The following is a 23,645-nucleotide window of genomic DNA, read 5'->3' as shown; positions in this document are numbered from 1 at the left end:
CATGTTTTTTGATTTCTCCAGTGCTTTTAACACCATCCAGCCTCCACTTCTCAGAGACAAGCTGGTGAAGATGAATGTGGATCCTCACCTGGTGTCCTGGATCACAGACTACCTCACCTGCAGACCACAGTACGTGAGGCTCACTGACGGCACATCGGAGACTGTGGTCAGTAGCACTGGAGCACCACAGGGGACTGTGCTCTCCCCCTTCCTCTTCACTCTCTACACATCAGACTTCCAGTACAACTCTGAGATGTGCCACCTGCAGAAATTCTCGGATGACACTGCCATCGTTGGGTGTGTGAAGGGTGGTCAGGAGGAGGAGTACAAGAGACAGGTGGATGACTTTGTTGCTTGGTGCCGACTGAACCAACTGCAGTTGAACATATCCAAGACCAAGGAGATGGTGGTGGACTTCCGTAGGTCTGGACCACCCTTGCAGCCAGTCTCCATCGAGGGGGTTGATGTGGAGACAGTAAAGACCTACAAGTACCTTGGTCTGCAGCTGGACAACAAACTGGATTGGTCAACAAATACAGACACCCTGTACAGGAAGGGACAGAGCCGGCTCTATTTCTTGAGGAGACTGCGGTCCTTTAACATCTGTAAGAAGCTTCTGCAGATGTTCTACCAATCAATCGTGGCCAGCATTCTCTTCTACGCTGTGGTGTGCTGGGGAGGCAACATGAAGAGGAGAGATGCATCACGGCTGGACAAGCTGGTCAGGAGGGCCGGGGCAGTGGTTGGAATGGAGCTGGACTCTCTGGTTACAATAGCTGAGAGAAGGACTTTGGATAAACTGCTTTCTATCATGAACAATGATAGTCACCCACTTCACACCACCATCATGAAGCAGAGGAGTGTGTTCAGTGGCAGACTGCTGTCACAGAGCTGCACAACAGACAGACTCAGAAAATCCTTCATTCCGAGAGCCATCAGACTCTTTAACTCCTCCCATCGGGGACGGGATGCTGCTGACGACTGAGTTTAATCCAGGCACACCACTTGGACATTATTCAACAACTTAATTATTTATATTAACACTTCCCCAACCTCGCTTACATTTAAGTATACCTTACTCATGATTGGGTATTCACATTTTCACATTCTCTTTTTAGAACTGTCTTGTAACGTATGCATACTTATATTATATTATATTTCTATGTCACATCAGTCACTTTCGTAATCGATGTCATTGCACTTTACTCTGTTAATTATTTAATTATTTATGACCATTAGCAACATCTACTGCACTGCTCCGTTTACAGATAGATCCTTACCTTGTATAGTTAGGTTTTTTTTTTTGTTTTTTTTATAGCCTTATATATTTTCTATATATTATCTATCTATCTATCTATCTATCTATCTATCTATCTATCTATCTATCTATCTATCTATCTATCTATCTATCTATCTATCTATCTATCTATCTAAGCATAGAGCTATGTATCTATTAAATTTAGCATTTTATATTAGAGATCTGTAAATTCCAATAACTCAGCAATTAGTGCATTAACCTAGCTAACATTTATAAAATAATTTGTTCTTAGCATTATAAGGCCCAATTTAAATATTTAAATTTCAGTCAGGTTGTAAGGAGCAGTAAAGCCACGCTGCCTAAGCACAGCTATAAAGGAGTTTCAGTTTAGTTCTGCAGCAGTAAGGCTGAAGTAAGATTAGCATTACCCGCTATGCATGCTAGCTAAACTCTAGCTCTTTTGCCATTCAGAGGTGAGTATTATCTGCGTGTAGACTGCCTCACCCTGGCTAGCACTACTGGAGCAGCAATAGTATTATCCGCTAACTGTGCTAAGTGCTAGGTATTTCGCCATTCAGAGGTGAGTATTATTGGCCTGTAGCCTGCTGCTAAGCCCGGCTAGCATACTTGGAGCAGCATTAGCATTAGTCGCTAACCACACTTAGCGCTAGCTTTTTCGCTGCTTAAAAGTTAGTATTATTGGCCTGTAGCTTGCTGCTAATCCTGGCTAGCACTACTGGAGCAGCATTAGCATTAGCCCCTAACTGCGCTTAGTGCTAGCTCTTTTTCTGTTCAGAGGCAAGTATATTGGCCCATAGCCTTCACGTTTACCATATTAAAACATGCTATGTGGGACAACCAGCTAGTTTAGGTCGTACTTAGGTCACTCCTACAGCCTCTAAAAGAGGATCTGTTTTACTGCGAGCACACTCACACTGCTTTTTAACTTTTGGGCCCGTGTTCTGCAATACAACTGCACGCTCTTGCCACTTTTAGACTCTTTGGCCCGTTTTCTGACACCTAGTGTTCAAACTTTAAATCTCACATTATAAAAACCTGCTTCCATTTTATTTCTAAAATACCTCGCAGGCTACTACAAAACCACCACCACCTCCACACCCCGGCGGTGAGACTTGCTATATTAGAAGGAATATATGGCGACACCCCTGTTCCTTACTATAGTGTCCCATAATGCATAATTTCACATAATAATAATTTCACATGTCCCTTTATTGTTTTGATGTGTTTAATATTAGTCCACAGTGTAGATTATTAAATGTATAAAATAAAGAAATGAGAAGGTGTGTTCAAGTTTTGACCGGTACTGTATGTATCTGTTGCTCAGGTTTAAACTGAGATCTGTCCATTCATTCATTAATTCAATACAGAAAATAGCACAGTGTGTGTGTGTGTGGATGACCTATGGGATTTGTGTCATGCGCTGCTGAGCTGTGGCGCATGATTTGCTCGCCTGACTTGAATTCCAGTCGTGATTCAGTTCAGTCAGACAGAGGTGAAGTCTCTCTCTCTCTCTCTCTCTCTCTCTCTCTCTCTCTCTCTCTCTCTCTCTCTCTCTCTCTCACACACACACACACACACACACACACACACACACACACGTACACACGTGACTCCACAGCGCTGCATTACGGAAGTGTGAGTGTTTTGGAGCTGCGGTTAAACTCTGTGTGTGTAGTGTGAGGAGTGTGAGGAGGAGTGAAGTAGAGGAGTGAAGTAGAGGAGTGTAAGGAGGTGAAAGGAGATGAAGCTGGGCTGCTGTGAGAGAGGACAGCATCAGGGGTGAGTGGGTTTTTGTCTCTGTTGTTGTTTATAAAGTTTACTGAAGTAACTGAAGCAGTTCTCGAGTTCAGCCCTGTACTCAGGTTTCGAATGTTTTAAGCATTAGCTTAGCTTAGTCAAGTATACTTACCATACTCTACACACACAGGCTTAACTTTATACTGTATAATAATTATATGGTGATGTGTAGAGGAGTGTTGGGGTGGCTATGACAGTCACTTCTGCTCTTGTAGTATTGCATCACTGAGAGAGGCAGAGAGAAAAGAGAGCAGTTACATCACTGCGTGTATCTCTCAGTATTTCAGTTTTTCATAAACTCTCTTATAAATGAGACTGGAGCTGAGAAATATGACAATACTTTATCGTATTGTGATAAATCTGCTATTGTGATACATAATACATGTCTCTGAGCACAACATGGATATCACAGTGCTTAAAGAACACACTGACTAACTGCACGTTTTTTTACCGTTTAAACTGGCACTCCAGAAACACTATTCTTATCATCAGCATCTTGGTGTAAGAGCATCAATATTCTATATATATAGAGCTCTGGAAAAAAATAAGAGACCATTTCTGTTTGTGAATCAGTTTCTCTGATTTTGCTATGTATAGGTATATTTTTTGAGTAAAATTAACATTGTTTTTTATTCTATAAACTATTGACAACATTTCTCCCAAATTCCAAATAAGAACATTGTCATTTAGGGCATTTATTTGCAGAAAATGAGAACTGGCTGAAATAACAAAAAATATGCAAAGCTTTCAGACCTCACAAATAGTGCAAAGAAAACAAGGTTATATTTATAAAGTTTTGAGAGTTCAGAAATCAATATTCAAGCAGTTCAGCTTGGGTTGATGGCGTGTGATCATCCATCATCCTCTTGATTATTTTTTTAGAGGTTTTCAATTTGGTACAATCAGAGAAACCCATCATATTTAAGTGGTCTCTTATTTTTTTTCCAAAGCTGTATATAAAATATTATATATCATTTATAGTAATAGTAGTAATAGTAATATTAATTATATATAATAACTTTATTGATGTAGCAGCTTAAATGCAGAAAATGTTTAATGAAAAAGTAATTAAAACAATAAAGAGAGCAAGATAAAGCAAAAAAGATTGTAACCTTGTAAAATAATGAAACCATGAAATTATGTAATAATGAAAATGGGTAGTGTGTCTAAATACATTGTATTTAATTCACACTATGAAAAAGTTTTCAGATGACATACTGCATCGATAGACATTTTAAAATATACAACGATAATGAGAAAAGTAAATAAACAAATGTAAAATCTAATAAAAAATAAATAAGAGAAGAATGAAAAATTTAATAAAATTTATTTGGATAGTACAGTTTATCACTGTCTCAAATGTCTCAAAGCAGGACTTCCACAAAACCTGCGTCAGTACTTTGACTTTTAAGGCCAGTGCCTTAGGCTTGGCAACCCTATGTTGCCAGAGGCAATCAGGAGATCAAGATCAGACGTATAGTCTGCATGTGATCAGCACACTGCCCTAATTTTTATTACTAGGGCTGAAATAGAGCTTTTATATCCACACTAGCAGATCATTTTCAGTGTGGAAGTTGCTGTGGTGTATCTCGCTATCACACTCATCTCTGGTCATAAACAGGAATGGTGAGATTATCACATTACTAAGGACTGAATGAGAGCAAACCTTTGCAGCCATGGGCATGCAGTTATGTTATGCTCTGTGTACTGATGTCTTCTGTTTGTTTCAGATGAAGTGCCTTCTGGTGGCCACAGAAAGTGCGGAGGTCCTTTTCTACTGGACTGACCCAGAGTTCGAGCACAATGTTCAGGAGCAGTATGGGGCATCTCAGGAGGAGGAAGGAAGAGTACGAATTAGCTCCATAGCTATATAGAGCTGTTTATTTAATGGTGTAGTAGTAAGTAACCTTTTTTTTGTTTTGTTCCCAGCCACCAGCGTTTGAGGACAGCATCAACACGCTGTTTGCTCCAATTATCATCTCCTGCAGCACCATGGCTGACAGGCTGGGGGACAGCTACACCTCCTTCACCACAGAGAACAATCATGTCTATGTGCTGAATCAGGTAGGTCACTAGAGCACTGCTGAATGCTGGTAATTAAACATGGACCAGTAACCTACATTCCCTGGTTTACTTGGCACTGATGAAAATACTTTAGAATTTATTTAAAGCCGAAAAAATAGATTCCAAGTAGTAACGTCTGAGCCCAAAGCTGTGTTGGCAGACATGGTCTAACCATTGTACCCAAGTAGTGCCAAAACAGAACAGCTAATATCAGCTAATTTCAGTTTAGCAAGTTCATAATTTTGAGGGCTGCAATTAGTATAAACGGTGCAATTGTGAGTGTTGGGACAAGCTATTAAAATAGGTTTTGTAGGAGCTGATTACATTTTATGGACAAAAGTATTGGGACAGCTGCTTAGTCATCGTTTCTTTCAAAATTAAGGGTATCCTGTCAGGCTGGGATATTAATCAAATTCAATTTATTGATCGAGTTGCTGTTTTAATGTGATTTTCAAAATGACATGAAATGAAGCTGCCAGAGGGAATCTCAGTAGATGGACTTTTGCTTCTGTCAGAAACAGACATTTGTTTCTGTCTTTTATGTGCCAATGATTTTCATATATTACTTCTCCGTAACTGAAATACAAGGTGGTTATGTTTGCAGAGTGTTTAATATAATGGCTGCTAAAGGTTGAAAGGGAATGCTTACTACTTGTTAAAAACTAAAAAAAAAATAAATAAATAAATGAAAATGTTGAAATGAAATTTAATGGAAACAGCAGCTTATGCATCACTTTAATATGTGCTTACAAATAAAAAAAAAACTGAAGATATGTATGAATTTAAAAAAATCTAAACCATAATCGAGAACCACTCATATATTTGAGGAATGCTGAGATTTTTTTTTACAATATCGCTTAACCCTAATATTCCACTTTCCTGCTTTTCTTTGTTTGTAAAATCGTCTTAACTATGCAGAGAAGAGTTTTCCTAGAATTTAGAGCATCGCTATAAGGATTTGACTGCATCCACAACACCATAATCATAATTCATAAACCTTAGAAGTCCACCATAATTATAGAAAAAGAGTTCCACTGTTTTACAGCTAAATTCAGGCTTATAACACTTCATTGCCGCTATAGCCAAAATCTGGCATGGGGCATACTTCCAACAGTTTTCTGTTACTGAGTTTCAACAAAACAAATGTGTGTCAGCAAAGAGTGCAACTTCAAGTGGGTGCATGTATTCACTATAAGGGATGTCTACAAACCTTTGGACATGGTGTTTGTTGATTTAATGTGCTGTAGTTTGTAAACTGGAGTTTCTTTGATTTTACCAAATTGGAAACCTCTGGAATATAATTAAGAGGAAGATGGATGATCACAAGCCATCAAACCAAGTGGAAATGGTTGAATTTTTTGCACCGGGAGTGGCATAAAGTTATCCAAAAGCAATGTGCAGGACTGGTGGAAGCTGAAATAACAAAAAAGATGTAGAGCTTTCAGATCACAAATAAGGCAAAGAAAAGTTCATATTCATAAAGTTTTAAGAGTTCAGAAATCACTATTTGGTGGAATATCTCTGGAAGTGAAAGGCCAAAAAAACCATGATTAACCGTGATTAAAACCATGTATATTCCACCAAATAGTGATTTCTGAACTCTTAAAACTTTATGAATATTAACTTTTCTTTGCCTTATTTGTGGTCTGAAAGCTCTACATCTTTTTTGTTATTTCTCATTTTCTGCAAATTGGATGTAAATGGCCGTATTTCTATTTGAAATTTGGGAGAAATGTTGTCCGTAGTTTATAGAATAAAACAACAATGTTCATTTTACTCAAACATGTATCTATAAATAGCAAAATCAGAGAAACTGATTCAGAAACTGAAGTGGTCTCTTATTTCTCCATATTGCCATTCCATATTTCCATATTCCATAGCTGTATGTTCACAATTAAGGATATGAATACAATAATCAGTGACCCTGCTAGTGATGATAATTGTTTTTTTTTTAATGTCCCACAGTTTGATGAGTGTCTGTACATTGCTGTGAATGGGGACGGAGAGGAGAACGAGGAGGATCTGAAGAGGAAGATCTATGTAATGAAGAAACTTATCGACATCATGTTTGGAATGGTGACACTCAGCAGCTCCCTCTTAAGGAAAGAGTACGAACTGCTCTTTTTCTTCAGAATTCTTATTGACACCCCTGTTTTACTGAAACACATTAACTTTATGTAATTTACATTATTTATTTATGTTACCGTACATGATATCAAACGATTGCATTGTGTTGAAAAAACTCTCACTGAATGTTCATGCTAACGGTAAACATTGCCAGTTTTATAGGAGGTCTCAGTCTGAAGATTCTCCACATGTTGGATTTGTTTTAAAATGTTGACAGTAGGGTTCTTTATACTGGGATTAGACACAGATGGAGTAAATGTGAACATTTGGTGAACCTTTCCTTTGCTAAGGGATGGTTTATGTGATAGATTTAAACTTTGCCTTTTCAAGTACATAGTAAGCAATTATCACATTCGGCTTGCATTTTTTCTTCACGTTTTTCTGTTTACCAGATTACGCCCTCAAGATACAGAGCAGAGGAACCGCGTGTGGAAGAAACTGCAGAGACTGCTTGAGACGTACAGCCGCTTACGAGAACAGGACCAGAGTTTTCTAGTTGAGGTAGCCCACATATCTGCCTGATCTGTCTGTTTGGAAGCGGGAATGCTTTGTAACAAGTGTTTAGTTTGAGTGGAACAAACACAAGGAAAAATACTTCTTTGTAATGAACTTCACAGTGAGTTTTGCCTGTCTTTCATTAGGCTGTGGAAAGGTTGATCCACCCGACCCTGTGTGAGCAGTGCATAGAGTTTCTGGAGCGTAGGCTGGTGCAGCAGATTAACAGCAGTATGGAGAGAGCTGGAGAAGAGGTGCTGCATGCCTTCATACTCGTGCACACCAAACTACTCGCATTTTACTCCAGGTATACTGCATGTGTTATTAGTATAATGTCCAGATCATGATACCAAATGAGTTTGTATATTTAAAATTGCAAAACACTTTATAGTTTAGTTGCTTTTTTCACAATTAAAAAAATATAAAAAAAACTTCAATTAATTTTGACAGTAACAAATACATATAAATGTGACTTTTGGGTGAACCATGCAAGTGTTTAATTTGTTCTGTGATGTATCTGTCCTGTGCAGCCGAAATGCCAGCACTCTCATCCCTTCAGACCTGCTGGCCCTGATCATCATGGTGCAGGATCACTACCCCAGCAGTTTTGACCTCGAAACAACACCAGAGGTGGGATATCTCTCATGCATATCTTCCATTATCTACCATTCATTTGCAGAAATTGTGTCAGTATGCAGACTTTCAGGGCCTGTTTGCAACTGGCATTAACATGCATTTTGTGTCTGGATACACTTTGGCTGGATTCTGTTTACACTTATTACTAAAATGTGTCCCCAGTATACCCAAATAAGATCTGATTTTATGTATCTGCTATAAAAAGAACCAACACATACTTAATTTCCATTTTATTTCCTGTAAATAACAGTTTCTCAAGGTGGTCTGGTTCTGGAAGATCATGAACCGTTTAGGAGAACAGTGGGAGTCCTACAACACAGTGGAACAATAGATATACGCACGCACACAGGCAGGCAATAAGAAAAGCCAAAATTCATATGATCTTTTTCTTCCAACAGACAATTAGGCTAGCCTGATTTTATTTGTATATAAAAAACACATTACATTTAAATTTTTAATACATGTGAAAGAGCTGCATTCATGACCACCTCCACATTTGGTTTTAATTATTATCCAGTTCTAATCCGTTAATCCATCCTATTATCACTTGTCTTTTCACATGGTCAAATAAAATCTAAAGGTGATGCAGTCACTGAAGATGCACATTAACACCCAGGTGTGAACAGTTTCTTAATGTATTTTCGTTAAGTCATGTTTGTGTATGCTGCTGTGTTTAGGAGTTGGAGAGTACTTCCGCTCCTGACATTTTCTTCACTCCAGAGCACTCTCCCAGTGACCAAGACTCAGGTGAGACACAATTTAACATTTTCAACACATAAAGTCTTTAAATAGTGTCTGAACAATTGTGTGGTTAGTTTCTCAAACATTTCCCAAAATTCAAAATTTCGATTTTAGAAATGCAGTCTTTATTTTAGGCTTTTAGTTCAGTTTTGAAGGTTGAATTTATCTGCTGACTGAATTATCATACTGGCTGTCTAAGTGTGAGGTGAAATTTTACGCATACAAACAATAGCATTGCTGTCACACTATTTTTATCTATGTTTTTTACTTTTTTACATCATAAAAATCTGGTAGCTGTTATTTTGTTCTCCCATTGAAAACGTATTCTGTTTTTCTGTCAAATTTCTATGCTGAAGATGTTTATAATGGACTGCAAAGATTGAAATAAACAGGTCAAAATAAAAATTTTGGTCGAATTTACAAAACAATTTATTCATGTTTTTTTTTTTTTTGCATGCACAGTTGAAATCACTTATGATTAGAACTTATTTTTGTGGCTCTGTTTTTCAGTTGCCACTTACCTTCTAATTTTTAAAAAGTAAGATCACTGCATTTAAAAATAAATAATGCTATTTAAAATAAAAAAAAAGAAATTAAAATCCGCCATCTGCAAAATTGTTGACAAAAAAAAGAGAACTTTTATTAGAATAAAATCCATGATGTAAATAACAATAACGTTTATCTTTTTTTTAATTTGTATTTTGTATTTATTTAAATATGTGCCTTTATACTTTAATGTCAGATTTTTATTCTAACAATACATTTTTACTTTTTAAAATGCGAACCATATTATTGCAACCAAATATTTGTACATATATACAACTTTATATGTATTGTTTATAAAACTCAAATTCATTAAAATTCTATGTTTTACATTAACTGGCAGGGCGACTGAGCAGCGACAGTCCTCCTGTCTTCCAGTTTGTGGATCCTGATGTTCAGGTTAGACCGTAGTTCACCCCTATCCTCAAGCAGTGACTCTGATGTGTAATGAGCAATTTAGTCTAGAAAATGTTTGAAAGTTGGTGACCTGTTACTATATTTTTAATATTTCCCAGATGGCAGAGGACAGTCTGCAGACTCTGGAGGTTCCAGCCCCTGACCCTATGACCCCGTCCAGAGTGTTCCTGGAGTCCACACTTAAGGAGGGATTCTGTCCTATGATGCCTCATTCCATGTACTGTTTACCTCTGTGGCCAAGTATTACTCTAGTGCTGCTGACCAAGGTGAAATGTCTATTTTATTCTGTATTTTTGCTTTTTTTTGTGTTTGGATGCTTTTTATTTTAATCATTGAACCATAAATCACATATTTATGAATTTGGGCAAGGGCCTTTTTTGAATTATAGTTATCATCTGATCATTTTATTTTACTCTGCATGTGGTTTATGTGCATTCTGAAATTGAACCCCTTGTATACTGTGTGGTTCAGAAAGATGAACTGAAATAGTTTTGAGGAACAGTGATCAATCATTTTCAGTGAGTGTGTTTGTTAGTTGTGCCGGGTGCTTGTGTAAGTAAAATGAATGCCCACAAGGTGGCAGCACCTTCCTGAAAGGCTCTATTACTGTATATTTACTTTAAAATGTTGTTATTTAAGTAAATGTCTGGATCAGAATATATATGTATCACATGACGTTATACTGTATACACTATAAAATATGTTTCCAATATAGCCATTGCTTTTTTTGTAATTTCCAATCAAACCTCATTTTCTAAAGCATTATATCTATCTGTGTGATATGTTTCAGAAGTCTGGTTTTGCTGGTTTACATGCTGGGTTTATTTCCAGTGTTTGATCACATGCTGTACTTGTTTGTCCTAACAGATTCCTAACAGCCAGGTGGCCATGCATGTGTACGGACTTCTGGATGCCTTTGTTAAGCTGGAGAAGAGACTAAGTGAAGGGCTGGAGGGGGCAGCGGCATCGCGGGGCCAGCCGCCGATCCAGGAACTCCGGAACAAAGTGGACAAGTTCATCAGACTGCTGGCTACCTTGGACTTTCAGGTCAGGAGAAATGTCTGTGTGATTTATAGTCTTAGACTTAATATGTTTTATATGAAAGTTGCTAATATATATACAGCTCTGGAAAAAAATTAGGAGACCACGTCAGTTTCTGAATCAGTTTCTCTGAATTTGCTATTAATAGGTGTATGATTAAGTAAAATTAACATTGTTGTTTTATTCTATAAACTACACACAACATTTCTCCCCAATTTCAAATAAAATAGTGACATTTAGAGCAGAAAATGAGAAATGGCTGAAATAACAAAAAAAGATGCAGAGCTTTCAGACCTCAAATAATGCAAAGAAAACAAGTTTATATTCATAAAGATTTAAGAGTTCATCCAGTTTAACCAGTTCATAACACTGGTCTTTAATCACATTTTTTATGCATCTTGGCATGTTCTCCTCCACCAGTCTTACACACTGCTTTTAGATAACTTTATGCCTTTACCCCTGGTGCAAAAATTCAAGCAGTTCAGCTTGGTTTAATGGTTTGTGATCATCCATCTTCCTCTTGATTATATTCCAGAGCTTTTCAATTTGGTAAAATCAAAGAAACTCATCATTTTTAAGTGGTCTCTCATTTTTTCCAAGAGCTGTATATGTACTAGTATAATAGTTATAGTACTATTGTACTATAGTAGTCTGTTCTGCATGTATTTTTTTAATCTAATTCGCTCGTTCACTGTTCTCCTTTTCAGACCTCCCATCTTCAGAGTGTCTGGTCAGAGTTCAAGAACAAGGCATTCACCCGATCAGGACCCGGCATCACCAGAGCGTGAGTGCCTGTGTTTATGGTTGGTCTAAACACTGCAGGCAGCTTTGAAGAAATGTAAATCAGAAGACTCTCCTTATTACTGCAGATTACAACACTCCTGACATCCCTGACCCTTCGGTCCTCGTGGGACGGAATGTGACCTTGGTGAAACTTAAACTTGTTTTGTGATCTCTAGAAGCAAGCTCTCCATGTGCTTTGTGCTTTGTGTTGCAGGTTGGTGCCCTCGTGTCGGAGCATGAAGGCTCAGCTGTGTGCTGTGTACCGCCAGTGTTTCTCAGCAGAGTGTATGGGCAGCCACCAGCGGTTGGCCCCTACTCTTCAAGAGCGGGCTCTGAGCATGGTGCAGTATGTCTGAGATTGATTCTTATGAAAATCAGTTTTATAGCATGCCTTTCCTGCTTGGCTTTTTCTCAGCGTGCTTTTTTATCTTACGTTTCAGAGAAAAGCTGATGGATTGGAAGGACTTCTTGTTGGTGAAGAGCAAGAGAAACATCACCATGGTGTCATATCCTTGTTTCCAGCAGCACTGCATGTGTTGCATGCATTTTTGTGTGTTCGGCTCTGATTACATTGAATTTAACTAGATTGGATCCTTTTTCCTCATGATAATGTTCATCATTGTTTTTTTTTTCTATTTCACATATATAGAACTTCAGACATTTATAGTGTTGTATGTTTTATATAATTTCTCTTTTATTGGAGTTTATGTACTTTAACCATGCTGACACTTACCTGGAGGAGTTCCCTGGTCTTGTGCATTTTATTTACACGGATCGCACTGCAGGGCAAATGATTGCCCCATCTCTGAATGTGACTGATCGCAGTGCTTCAGAACTTGGAAAAGGCCCTTTAGCACACTTCATTAAAAACAAGGTTTGTGTATATATTTTTTTAAAATAATATTTAAAACATATTTGACATTTATAAAAATGCACATACACACTCGCATGTTAAGTCCTAGGGTAGCAGTATGTAAAGGAAAGATTTAGTCAAATGAGAAATTGATTTATGTTGTATCTGGTGTGATGTAGTAAAAAAAAATAGCTTTGCCATTTTATTCAAAGAATCTTCCAGTTCTGATTAATGCAAAAATGACAAGACTGTGTTTCATTGGTCTCACTTGGTAGAAGGTGATCTAAAAGGGATAGTGTACACATAATTAAATACTGGCTGTTACAACTAGTCTCAAATAACTTGTTCTAATCTTAAAACAAGCACCATAAGTTTCCATCTGGTAAAATATAATAGTCAGCTTTCGGGACTATAGTCCACAAAATACAGATTAAATGTTCAGTTTTCATACAAACAGTCATGTTCATGGCACAGAGTTTGAGGGAGGTCTGATAGTGGGTGCCAGACATTCTGTTTTAAAAAAGTTGTGTACGGTACATGTAATGCATCATAAAAAGGCATTATTATGCCCAGTGGACAGTAATGATTGTGACCAGCAGCATCTGGCTTGAATTGTCCATGCAAACAGACAAGCGACCACATACAAAGCTGTAGACTACACACACATATAATGAAATATGATACTAGTTTCTGTCCCATGACTTTTTTTTTTCCACATGATTTACATAGGTATGGAGTTTTGTTGCAACAACTCGCCGGTATTTGCAGAAAGGCTATACCACTGTGACCCTGCGAGATGGAGACTACTACTTCTGCTACTTCCTGTGGTTTGAGAATGAGACAGTATGTTTGGTCTAAACTGATTAACAACCTTTCATCTTCTCAACAATCAGCAAGCAGCAGTGTGCAGTATCTGTTTTCCTTTTCTTTGCCAGGGTTACAAGCTGGAAGTGACAGATATACCTAATCTTCCTGATGATTTGGCTCCTATTGGAATGCTGGCCTGGGATTATTACAGGTAACTGATTTATACTTAGCATGTGATGATGCTTTAATCATGTGACATGATGTATGTCTGCAGTGTGGTGGAAATTACATGAGTTGAGACACCCAGTCATTGTAAAAAGAACTAAGATTTTTGGAAAACACAAGAGACATACAATAAAGTGTCAGGACCTACAATTTGAATAACACACACAGAGGATAGAAAGATGAGAGTGCACTCTGGCTCTCATCTCCATTACAACTGTCTTTATACCCCTTTCTGTGTGGGGTATCATTCTAGAATAATCCATAAATGGTTATCAACCACCTAATTAATCTGCCTAATCAAACAAAACCTGATCAAAAATGAGGTGATCTCCTGTTCTTGTGTTTTCAGAGTTCTGTCCTGTTTTTTACTTGCATAAGGAACAGTACATTCTGTGATCACACTGGATGCTACATATTAGAGTAACTAAAAAAAGAATAATCTAATAATCAAAAAATCCTCATGCTGTCAGGCATACATACATTGGTTTAAACACAGTTTTAAATGGAATTAACAGTTTTAAATGGGATTAACTGTTTCAATTTTTCTCACATCAGATACTCTTTTTGTCATATATTTTATATATATACAGCTCTGGAAAAAATAAGAGACACCTTAGTTTCTGAGTCAGTTTCTCTGATTTTGCTATTTATAGGTATATGTTTGAGTAAAATGAACATTGTTGTTTTATTCTATAAACTACAGACAATATTTCTCCCAAATTCCAAAAAATAATATTGTCATTTAGAGCATTTATTTGCAGAAAATGGATGAAATAATAGCTGAAATAACAAAAAAGATGCAAAGAAAACAAGTTAATAAATTCCTAACCCTGGTTTTTAATTACAGTTTTAATGCTTAGCGTGTTCTGCTCCACCAGTCTTACAGACTGCTTTTGGATCATTTTCTGTCACTCCTGGTGCAAAAATTCAATAAGTTTAGCTTGGTTTGATGGCTTGTGATCATTCATTTTCCTCTTGGTTATATATCTAGGTTTTCAATATGGTAAAATCAAACAAACTTATCATTTTAAGTGGTCTCTTATTTTTTACAGAGCTGTATATAGCCTATTTGCGTGAATATTGCATACACAGAATAAACAGTCAAGTAAAAATAGAAAAAGAAAATAGCACAATTATATAAAAAAAAGATCACACAACATTTACAGTAAGCTTTCTCTTAGAATATAGTGCTTAGAATTGTTCTTAATGTAATATAGGATAGCACTTGACTGTAGTACTCTATCATAGTATTTTCATTTTGTCATGTTAACCCTCTCTAAACACAGCACAGAACTCTACCCAGGAAGTCATTTGTAGAATGTTTCTGGTTTTGCTGGAAATATTCAAAGCTTGTTGTAATTATAGAGCTAATGAGTTCCGAAAGCAATTATCAAACATGCAGCCGTCAGCCTTTGAGCTCCCCCTGCTCAGTCAAAAAGACACCCCCTAAACAAAATAGGGTTTCATCAGCTGCTTAAAAACGTAATAGAACTCTTGTCCTGTTGTCCCGCAGGAAGCTGCTGCGCTTCTACAGTAAGAACCACCAGAACGAGGTGGTGAAGTGCTATGAACTACTGACCATGCACCTGGGGGTGATCCCCACTGAGTACATCCTGCAGCACTGCAGCCAGCTGGCCCGGAAGCTGTGGGAGCCCTCCCGCATTCCGCTGCTCTGAGCCGCCCCACGTGCTTCCTCTGTGGTGGACCCTCTTCCTTTCCCTCATCAGTAATTGGAGTATTTTAAGGTCATCTTAATTCCAGAGCTGCTGGAATGCTACGCATTGACACCCTGAACACTGAATGTGTGTGTTTTTTTTTTTAAATGTTATGTTACTGTGTTGAGAAGAACGTATATCATTACATGTAGTTTTTGTATTTAATTCACCTTAAATATGAATTGCACTTTTTGACAGTTCAATCCATCTGATTCATGGAGGAGACAAAGTCAAACTTTGCAGTCATTGGGCAGACAGACAGACACGAACAGACAGACAGACAGAGAGACACACACAGTCACTTACACCTAACGGCAATTTCAAACACTTTCATGACAGAATTTAGTCAAGCTGTAATTCAGAATGGTTTCATATGATATGCTAAATTGTGTAAAGTAAGTGAACAGCTCAGATACCACTGGTGTAAGAGTAGTGATGTTTATCATTAAGAATGATAAAATAATGTGGAAATTCTCTATTGTATTCACCTATTACAGCACCATAATATCCCATTGGTCTGATCTGTGTACAAATCTCATCCTGCACCTTTTCCAAACTTTGCATTAACCCGTCCTATACAACGCTGCACTGCACAAAATAACTGTTTATTTAAGAAAACTGTCACCAAGATAGTTGTTGTGTACATTTTATTTAAAACACTTTACATTTTTAGAAAATTTTCTGTATATAGATTTGTAGATAAACAGCTATGTCCAGCATCACTGCTGGTTACACATTTATACCTTTGACCTCATTTTCAGAATGTGGTTGAACTTAGAATTGTAAAACTATGCTGATCATGCAGTTTAAGTTGAGTTTTGTGTTATTGAATCTGATCATGTGATACTATCTTGTAAAGTCTTGTAACAGATGATATTCTGAAAATGAAGAAAAAAAGGCAATGCTTCCACACACTGTTTTATACCCACATTTTGTTTCGACTGTTCTGGAAATAATTAAGAGAACACTTTAATTGGACCCCAATTGCAGCCAATCATGCATCTTTATTATGAGGATCATATCTGGTTATGGCCTGAATAAGTCAAACCACTTCAGCAGGTTTAAACTCATCATCTCTCCAAGGCACAGTCAGCAACCTAAACCTTTCCCAGCATAATCCAAACACCCGTATTAAATGGCCCCGGATGTTTGCTGACTCCAGGTAAGGAAATGTTTCATGAAAAAAATTATTTCTTCATTACTTTATTTTAGCAAGTCAAATTCATATTGTTATTATTAAAAAACCAAGTGGTGTTCAATATGTTTATAGATTTATGCGAAGTAGTTTTCTTTACATTACTTACAGTCTGGAGACGTGGCATATTTTTATTATTTATTTGCCAAAAATTGCAATATTTTTATTTAAAGATTAAAACACCTAAACAAAATAGTAAAACACGAGTCTCCTAATTTTCCGAGAGTTGTATTAAATTTATTAGGTAGATTTACATACAACATATTGAAATAGCTAACTGAACATAATAATATAAATGCTGCATGCATTATAATAATACTGCTTTACTGCTTTAAACGAACAATACACACCACGGAAACTTCATTACGAAATGACTCCTAGGTCATTTGAAGGTGACCAGAAATGGAGTGCTGCTATTTCGTTCAGCGTTTGTGTCCATAAATGTGATTTGCATTTTTGTGTTGTGCATCTTGCTGTTGAAACTCACATCTTTTCCATGTTCTCTTAGTTTCTAATAATAGTCCTGATTCAGAAAGGCTGCAGGAAACTGTCTGTTGCCAAAGAGGTGTGAGATCATCATAGCGCACCTGTGAGGTCATTCACAACTCCGGCTTTAACCAGCTCCTTCAGTAAGCTGCTCTCTGCTCTGACATCATGCACTACTTGTGTCATCATGGCATCCATGCGCAGCGTCTCATAGTAGTGCAGTAAAGCTCCAGGCTGCTGAAGGTCATAACCAAAACCTGCAAGGCTCACTTCATCACACAGCTGCAGCGCCAGCACCACCGCACTGATCCCCAGGGTAGGAACCGTCTGCAACAGATTAAAAAGACTTCAGGGTTTTTCTTTTTCTGCAAGGTCATGATATTGTAAACCCCTATGCAGTTTGTGGCTGATATAAAGAAAATTGTTGTATTCATGTGGTGATTTTTTTTTCCAATACACTGAAAAAGCATTCAAGCCCTTACAAGTAATTAGATTCATCTGGATTCTGCATAAAACCTTGAGTGTTTGTGCTGATGATTGGATCAATGCTATCAAGAGCTCTACCTACAAACTGGACTATTGTATTTTTTGCACTATAAGGCAAACTTAAAATTAGCATTAGCAGCATTAGCATTAACTGCGAACCATGCTAAGCACTAGTTTGCTTTTGCACCGTCCAGCGGTGAGTATATCGGACTGCAGCCTTCATGTTAAAACAAGCTAGGTGGGACTATCTGCTAGCTAATAGCTGCCCTGGTTTACCAGAACACTCAGAATTCCTCAAGTAGTGCTGTTGGGCTACCCTCTCAAAATAACTGGAAAAGCAGGAAAAATGAGCCGTGGATACAGTTGCTTCAGGACAAGCACGTTTGTTTGGCGAAGCTGAACTAACCAAGAGTACTGTGCCTGGAGTTGCTGCTGCTGGTATAAAAACCACAATAGCAGCACTACTATGGAGACGAAATGAATCTGTTCATTCATTTTATCCTTATCCAGGAAAGGCTTTCCGCCGAATGAACCACCTGCTGAATTGTTAACACGCCAACTTCAGACGCATGTCCTTCTAAAACCAATCAGCGTCAAGTTAAGGAAAAAGTATCGATACGTAAGTGATGATAAAAAGGATGTAGGAGTATCACACAAAGGTCTTTGATGCGCTCCCTAAACTGCAGTGTGAAAACAAAATCAAGCGGACCAAATATATACAATGTAACACATGAACCATGGTTCGGACCACGGTCCGGACTTTCAGGTGTGAAAGCACCCTAAATCTGGAAAACTAAGCTTACTGTAGATAAACAGAAGCGTTTTACTCACCCAAATAAACAGTTTTCAAGAGAGAAATCTTTGTAGACTAACATACAGAGCGCATTTAACTTTAAAAATTATGTCCTAGGAACCTGTAACTGAATCTGTATGTCATTTACTTTACCTTTCTTTGTTGTTTTGTGCAAGTGAGGACATGCCATGTCCTCTTCAAAATTTCAGGGTTGAGGATGCGAAAGTTTTCTGGCTGAAGTGGAATTTCATTTACTACATTCCTCCAGAACCACAGTTTAGACCACCAGCTCTAAAGAGAAATGAAGTTCAATCAAAGTGTACATGAAAACTGTAAGTTATATGATAAAGGACTAATACTGTTACTAAAACAGCAAAGCAAGTAATTTGCTTACCAATGGCTTTCTGGTCACAACCGAGGTTAGCCACTTTATATCCAGGCTTTTAAAAGCGACTAAAGCGATTATATCTGTCTTCTGGTATTCCCGCTTAGAGAAGGGGGCTCCTTCAGGATACATCAGCCGAATGGTGGTTCTTGAGCCGGCATCTTTCTCAAAACCAAATACTGGAGCATTGTTCATCCTAAGGGGTTAGATCAAAACTAAAATCATCATTTGGATCACAAGAAAAAACATATTTGGGGTATGTGGTTTCACAGATTGTGCAAACATAGAAGACTTAAGCATGCTTCTAAGCTTTAAACACCTTGCGGAGTTCAACATAAGAACAAGAGCTGTGTAAAGTAAAATAAGTCAAATAAGCTACCATGAGTTAACCCTTAATAAATTAGGGGGAATTAAATCAAATCTTGTAATTATCTTTGTGGATTGTTATTAAGGGAATAGAAAGCACTAGTGATCTCATTTAATTAACAGCAAAGGGCCAGGAAACTGTCTGTTTTTTTTACTTTCAGAATTTTTTTACAAAGCAGTCATCAGGAGACAAGGGTTTATTTGTCAAAGATTAAAATACTATCTACAGAGGATATTGTGGACAGGAATACAGAAGCTACCAATACAGAAGATGCAAACCACTGAAGAGAATAACAAAAACAAATTGGCAAAAAACACTCAAAAGTGTCTGACAGACCAAAAGACACGAAGGTGACCAGGCATTTCTTTTAAAGGAATAATGAAAAAATTAGAGAACAACAAAGCCTCTCAAGAGCTAAAGATGTATTAGAGAGATAAACATGACTGCTTTAATGAACAAATTGTTTTTACACAGGCTGTATAAAAAGAGGTGAAACTGAAATGTATGCAGATATCGTTAAGGAATGAATATTGAGGAAAAAAATTCCATTAAAATGTCACTTTTGAAGTAATTGTACTTGCCTGATGATGATGTCATGTTTATCAATATGGGCTCCGAGCTGTTTGCCATGTAAAACTCCGCCGCTCCCAACCACCATACACCTCCTACAGTTCTTTGGAGAGGAAGGTAGTCCAGAGTCTGGTAGAGCTTTGAGAGAATGGGCCAGGCTTTCCTCACAGCCCTGCAGGCCCAGTGGAGGCTCCAGCTCCCAGTGTCCTGTTCTGTTCTGCAGGAACACAGGGATTTCCAGCAGGCTGCGGAACTGAGGCACTGCATTGAGCTTAGCTGTGCTCCAACCACTGCGGCACTTCTGAGACAGCAGGGCTGCAGATCGGTTCAGCAGAACCTGCAGCAGAATGGTGAGGAGGATTTGTTTTAACCATTTAAACAACGGTAAATCCAGGATATTATGATTCAAGTTTATGGGTTCAATGCTATGTTGCTGTATCATTTGCCACTTGTAACCAAATCCTGTTGTGCCTAACATGAGTTACAGTTAATGGTAGGGTTCAGCCCTACAGTTTGGGCACCCCTGATTATTTTCATGGGTTTTCTTTTTAAATCATTGGTTGTTCAGATCAGCAGTTTTATTTAAATATATCATACAGCAGACAAACACAGTGTTATTTGAGAATAATTTTACAGACTCTTGATCTATATACACAGGTGAATCCAATCATGGATTGGAAAAAAAGGTTAGGTGGCCAATTGCAAGTTTTTCTCCTCTTTGCATCTTTTCTAAAGAGCAAATACATGGAAGCCTCAAAACACAACTCTCAAATGACTTGAAAACAAAGACTGTTCAATGTCATGGTTTAGAGAAAGGATACAAAAAGCTCAGATCTAAGAAATGTCAGCTGTCAGTTTCCAAAGTGAGGATCAAATAGTGAGGAAATGGAAGACCACAGGCACAGTTATAGTTAAGGCCCGAAGTGGCAGGCCAAAAAAAAATCTCAGATAATCAGAGGAGAAGAATGGTGAGAACAGTCATAGTCAACCCACAGTCCCGCTCCAAAGACCTAACATATCGTCTTGCTGCAGATGGTGTCACTGTGCATCGTTTAACTATTCAGTGCACTTGGCACAAGGAGAGGCTGTATGGGAGAGTAATGCAGAAGAAGACTTTTCTGCGCACACTCCACAAACAGAGTCGCTTGAGGTATGCTAAAGCACATTTGGACAAGCCAGCTTCATTTTGGAATAAGGTGCTGTGGACTGATGAAACTAAAATTGAGTTATTTGGAGGGTGGTATGCATGGCGGAAAAAGAACAAGACAAAGACAAACCCTTATTACCCACCATGTGTGACCCAGTGCAGGTCACCTTGTTAACCCAGTACATATCAGCAGATTCTTAAAAACAGTGTTCAAGAATCAGTGACAAAGTTTAAATTGTGCCAGGGTGGATACTTCAGCAAGATAAAGGCCCTAGACACTGCCCAAAATCTACTAAAGCATTCATGCAGAGGAACAAGTACAATGCTCTGGAATGATCACCTCAGTCTCAAGACCTTAATATTATTGAAAATCTGTGGAGTGATTCAAAGTGGGCTGTCCATGCTCAAAAACCATCAAACCTGACTTATCAGAAGATGTTTTGTAAAGAAGAATGATGCAAGACATTTTTACATTCCAAGACAGGTGTCATAATGTTAGAATGTCTTGCAGAATAATATTTTCAAACTAGATAATAATTATTTAAATGAGAAATGGCTTTCTTCAAATGGCATTTTAGTAAAAACTGAACTGTGTACAGCTAGGATGTATGAGAACTTTATTAGTGTTCTGGAAAACCTGACAAATCCCATTACACTATCTATGAGGGTAGGCAGAGCTTGAGCCCTTCTTGATTTAGAGGTGGTGTGCTTTAGTACGAAGAGGATGCCAGGAACGGGGGCCATTGCCATAAACTAATCCTTATCTTATAGCCTAAAAATTACACGACCCTGAATAATAATTAACCGTAACCATTGTCTAAAAGGATTATCTTTTAAGATTAAGAATTTCTGTACCATAGACTCCTGGGTGGTCCTCTCATTCCTGGTAGCTTGCTGAGTAGGCAGATAGGCAGGGATAAGAAGTGCTGAGTAGCAGCTCAGAAGCAGGACAAGGCTGAGAGCAAAGTTTTTCTGCCTGCACGTACAGAGATAACACGTTAAAATACTGCAGATTAGTCTGACACCATATCTATTATGCCACTTATCAAATATATACCAAGTATCAATATATATATATATATCACAAGTATATCACTGATCAAGCGTAACAAAATATAATAACTGTATTACCCTCCTTTCACCCTGTTCTTAAATAATCAAGACCCTGCAGGACCACAGGGTCATTATCAGCAATGCAATGACACTGTGGAAATTGTGGTATGTGCTGCTAGAGTTTTTAAACACCTCAGTGTCAGTGATGGGCTGAGACAAGTCCACCAAGAGCATCCTGTGGGCAGCACCCACTACCTACTGATGAAAGACTAAACACACTAAGAAAAGTAAGTACAGATTTGTACTTAAAAGAGTGCAAAGCTTGTCGCTGGGACTGTACCTTATATTGAGGTACAAAAAAGTACCTTTCAGTGAAAGTCCTTTTTTGTACCCATGTTTTTTTATGCAAGTATAGATTATAAAGATTATAAACATAATCATCAACTGAATATGTGTCAAAAACTTCATGATGCAAAATTGTCTCGCTTTCAAATAAAAAATGTGCAATTTAAATATATATTGTTTATTAGTGCAGTGATACAGAATACTGAATGTACCTTTTGGCTGGTGAAATGGTACAAATTTGTACTTATTGCTGTTAGAAATTACTTTGTACTTCAGAGGGAACAAATCTGACCCTGTGAAGACCAATATTGTACCTTAAAATTATGAAGAGTGTACCTTTAAGTACAAAAAGTACTCATTTCGTACTGTTTTTTAGAGTGAAAAATGACCAACACAAACTGTGATCAACAGATCACAGAGCTTCTGTCTCTAATTTTACATCTACAAGGTGGAGATATTAGTCAGATGTGTCTAATAGAGAGTGGAAAACTCTCTATTAAAAACTCCAGCAGCACTGCTGTGTCTGATCCAAATGATCGACTACCCAAATAATACCAGCCCATTGATGGCCCTGAGCATAAAAGAGGAATAGAGTGAAAGAATGATAATAAAGCATGCAAAAATCCTAAATGACCACAGTCTGTAACTGTAGAACTAAGATGTTCTCCTATATGCTCAGTGGTACTGAACAAAATGGATAATGTTTGTATAAACAAGGAGTCATCAATAATGTTATTATGTTTGATTGGTGTATATTAGGGAACCCACTGGTTGAGGAAGAATTCACTGGACTCTGCCCTCCTGTGTCTGGTGCCGGCAGTCTCAGCGCTTCCTGCTTCCGCAAGCTGTGGATCACTGCCCTCGTCATGGTCCTTCACACTCAGGTGCTTTAAAGTGACCATCTAGCCACAGGATCCCACTTTTCTTCTCCTCAGAGTGCCTGAACATTACTCCTGCAATCGCCATCAAAACCAAAATTTTCCACAGTAAATCCACTGAGAAACTGAGAAGCTGTTCAGTTGAGCCCACCACTGCACTACTTGTTGGTTTGTAGGGAATAAGAAGAGGACATTGAAATGTTCTACGGCTGAAAAGCAGTTGTTCACTTACCTCCTTATACAGATGTTTCTTCTCATTCTGGTCGTAAAAGTAAAGTCATGGTTGTGCAGAGTAGAGAGCAGCAGCGGCGTTTTAACTCTGTGACTCTAAGCAACGGTTATATGGGAGGGTTGTTTGCCTCTGACTGATCCTTGACAGTCAGGGTTAATGATTCACCAGTCTGTGAGGAACATTTG

The 23,645-nt window shown here is 37.9% G+C and overlaps 2 protein-coding genes across 3 annotated transcripts; one reads left to right on the top strand and one right to left on the bottom strand.

The window, feature by feature from the left end:
* The first annotated feature begins 1,663 nt into the window (after positions 1-1,663).
* Positions 1,664-17,633, top strand: hps1 (HPS1 biogenesis of lysosomal organelles complex 3 subunit 1). Of its 2 annotated transcripts, XM_022684809.2 has the most exons (19): positions 1,664-1,731; positions 2,898-3,058; positions 4,807-4,923; positions 5,006-5,140; positions 7,106-7,248; positions 7,660-7,768; positions 7,909-8,069; positions 8,293-8,392; positions 9,076-9,145; positions 10,026-10,081; positions 10,198-10,365; positions 10,967-11,146; positions 11,848-11,924; positions 12,138-12,269; positions 12,364-12,429; positions 12,653-12,797; positions 13,506-13,619; positions 13,712-13,794; positions 15,322-17,633. In XM_022684809.2, exons 3-19 carry the CDS (start codon positions 4,807-4,809, stop codon positions 15,482-15,484), a joined length of 2,019 nt encoding a protein of 672 aa, XP_022540530.2. In that variant the 5' UTR covers positions 1,664-1,731; positions 2,898-3,058; the 3' UTR covers positions 15,485-17,633. The 2 variants fall into 2 exon arrangements, with proteins under 2 accessions (XP_022540530.2, XP_007240433.2); XM_007240371.3 differs by lacking the exon at positions 1,664-1,731 and having other exon boundaries at positions 2,797-3,058.
* Positions 16,934-23,591, bottom strand: st3gal7 (ST3 beta-galactoside alpha-2,3-sialyltransferase 7). The gene is made up of 7 exons (XM_007240372.4): positions 23,461-23,591; positions 23,119-23,303; positions 21,808-21,928; positions 19,817-20,142; positions 18,878-19,064; positions 18,637-18,774; positions 16,934-17,531 (listed from the first exon to the last, which is right to left on the bottom strand). The coding sequence occupies exons 2-7, from the start codon at positions 23,250-23,252 to the stop codon at positions 17,295-17,297; spliced, it is 1,143 nt and encodes a 380-aa protein (XP_007240434.2). The 5' UTR covers positions 23,253-23,303; positions 23,461-23,591; the 3' UTR covers positions 16,934-17,294.
* Positions 23,592-23,645: the final 54 nt, after the last annotated feature.

This window comes from Astyanax mexicanus, chromosome 7 (genome assembly GCF_023375975.1).
Source record: "Astyanax mexicanus isolate ESR-SI-001 chromosome 7, AstMex3_surface, whole genome shotgun sequence".
Lineage (NCBI taxonomy): Eukaryota > Metazoa > Chordata > Actinopteri > Characiformes > Acestrorhamphidae > Astyanax > Astyanax mexicanus.
The sequence above is the reverse complement of the archived record's forward strand: the minus strand, read 5'-3'. Positions and strand labels throughout refer to the sequence as shown.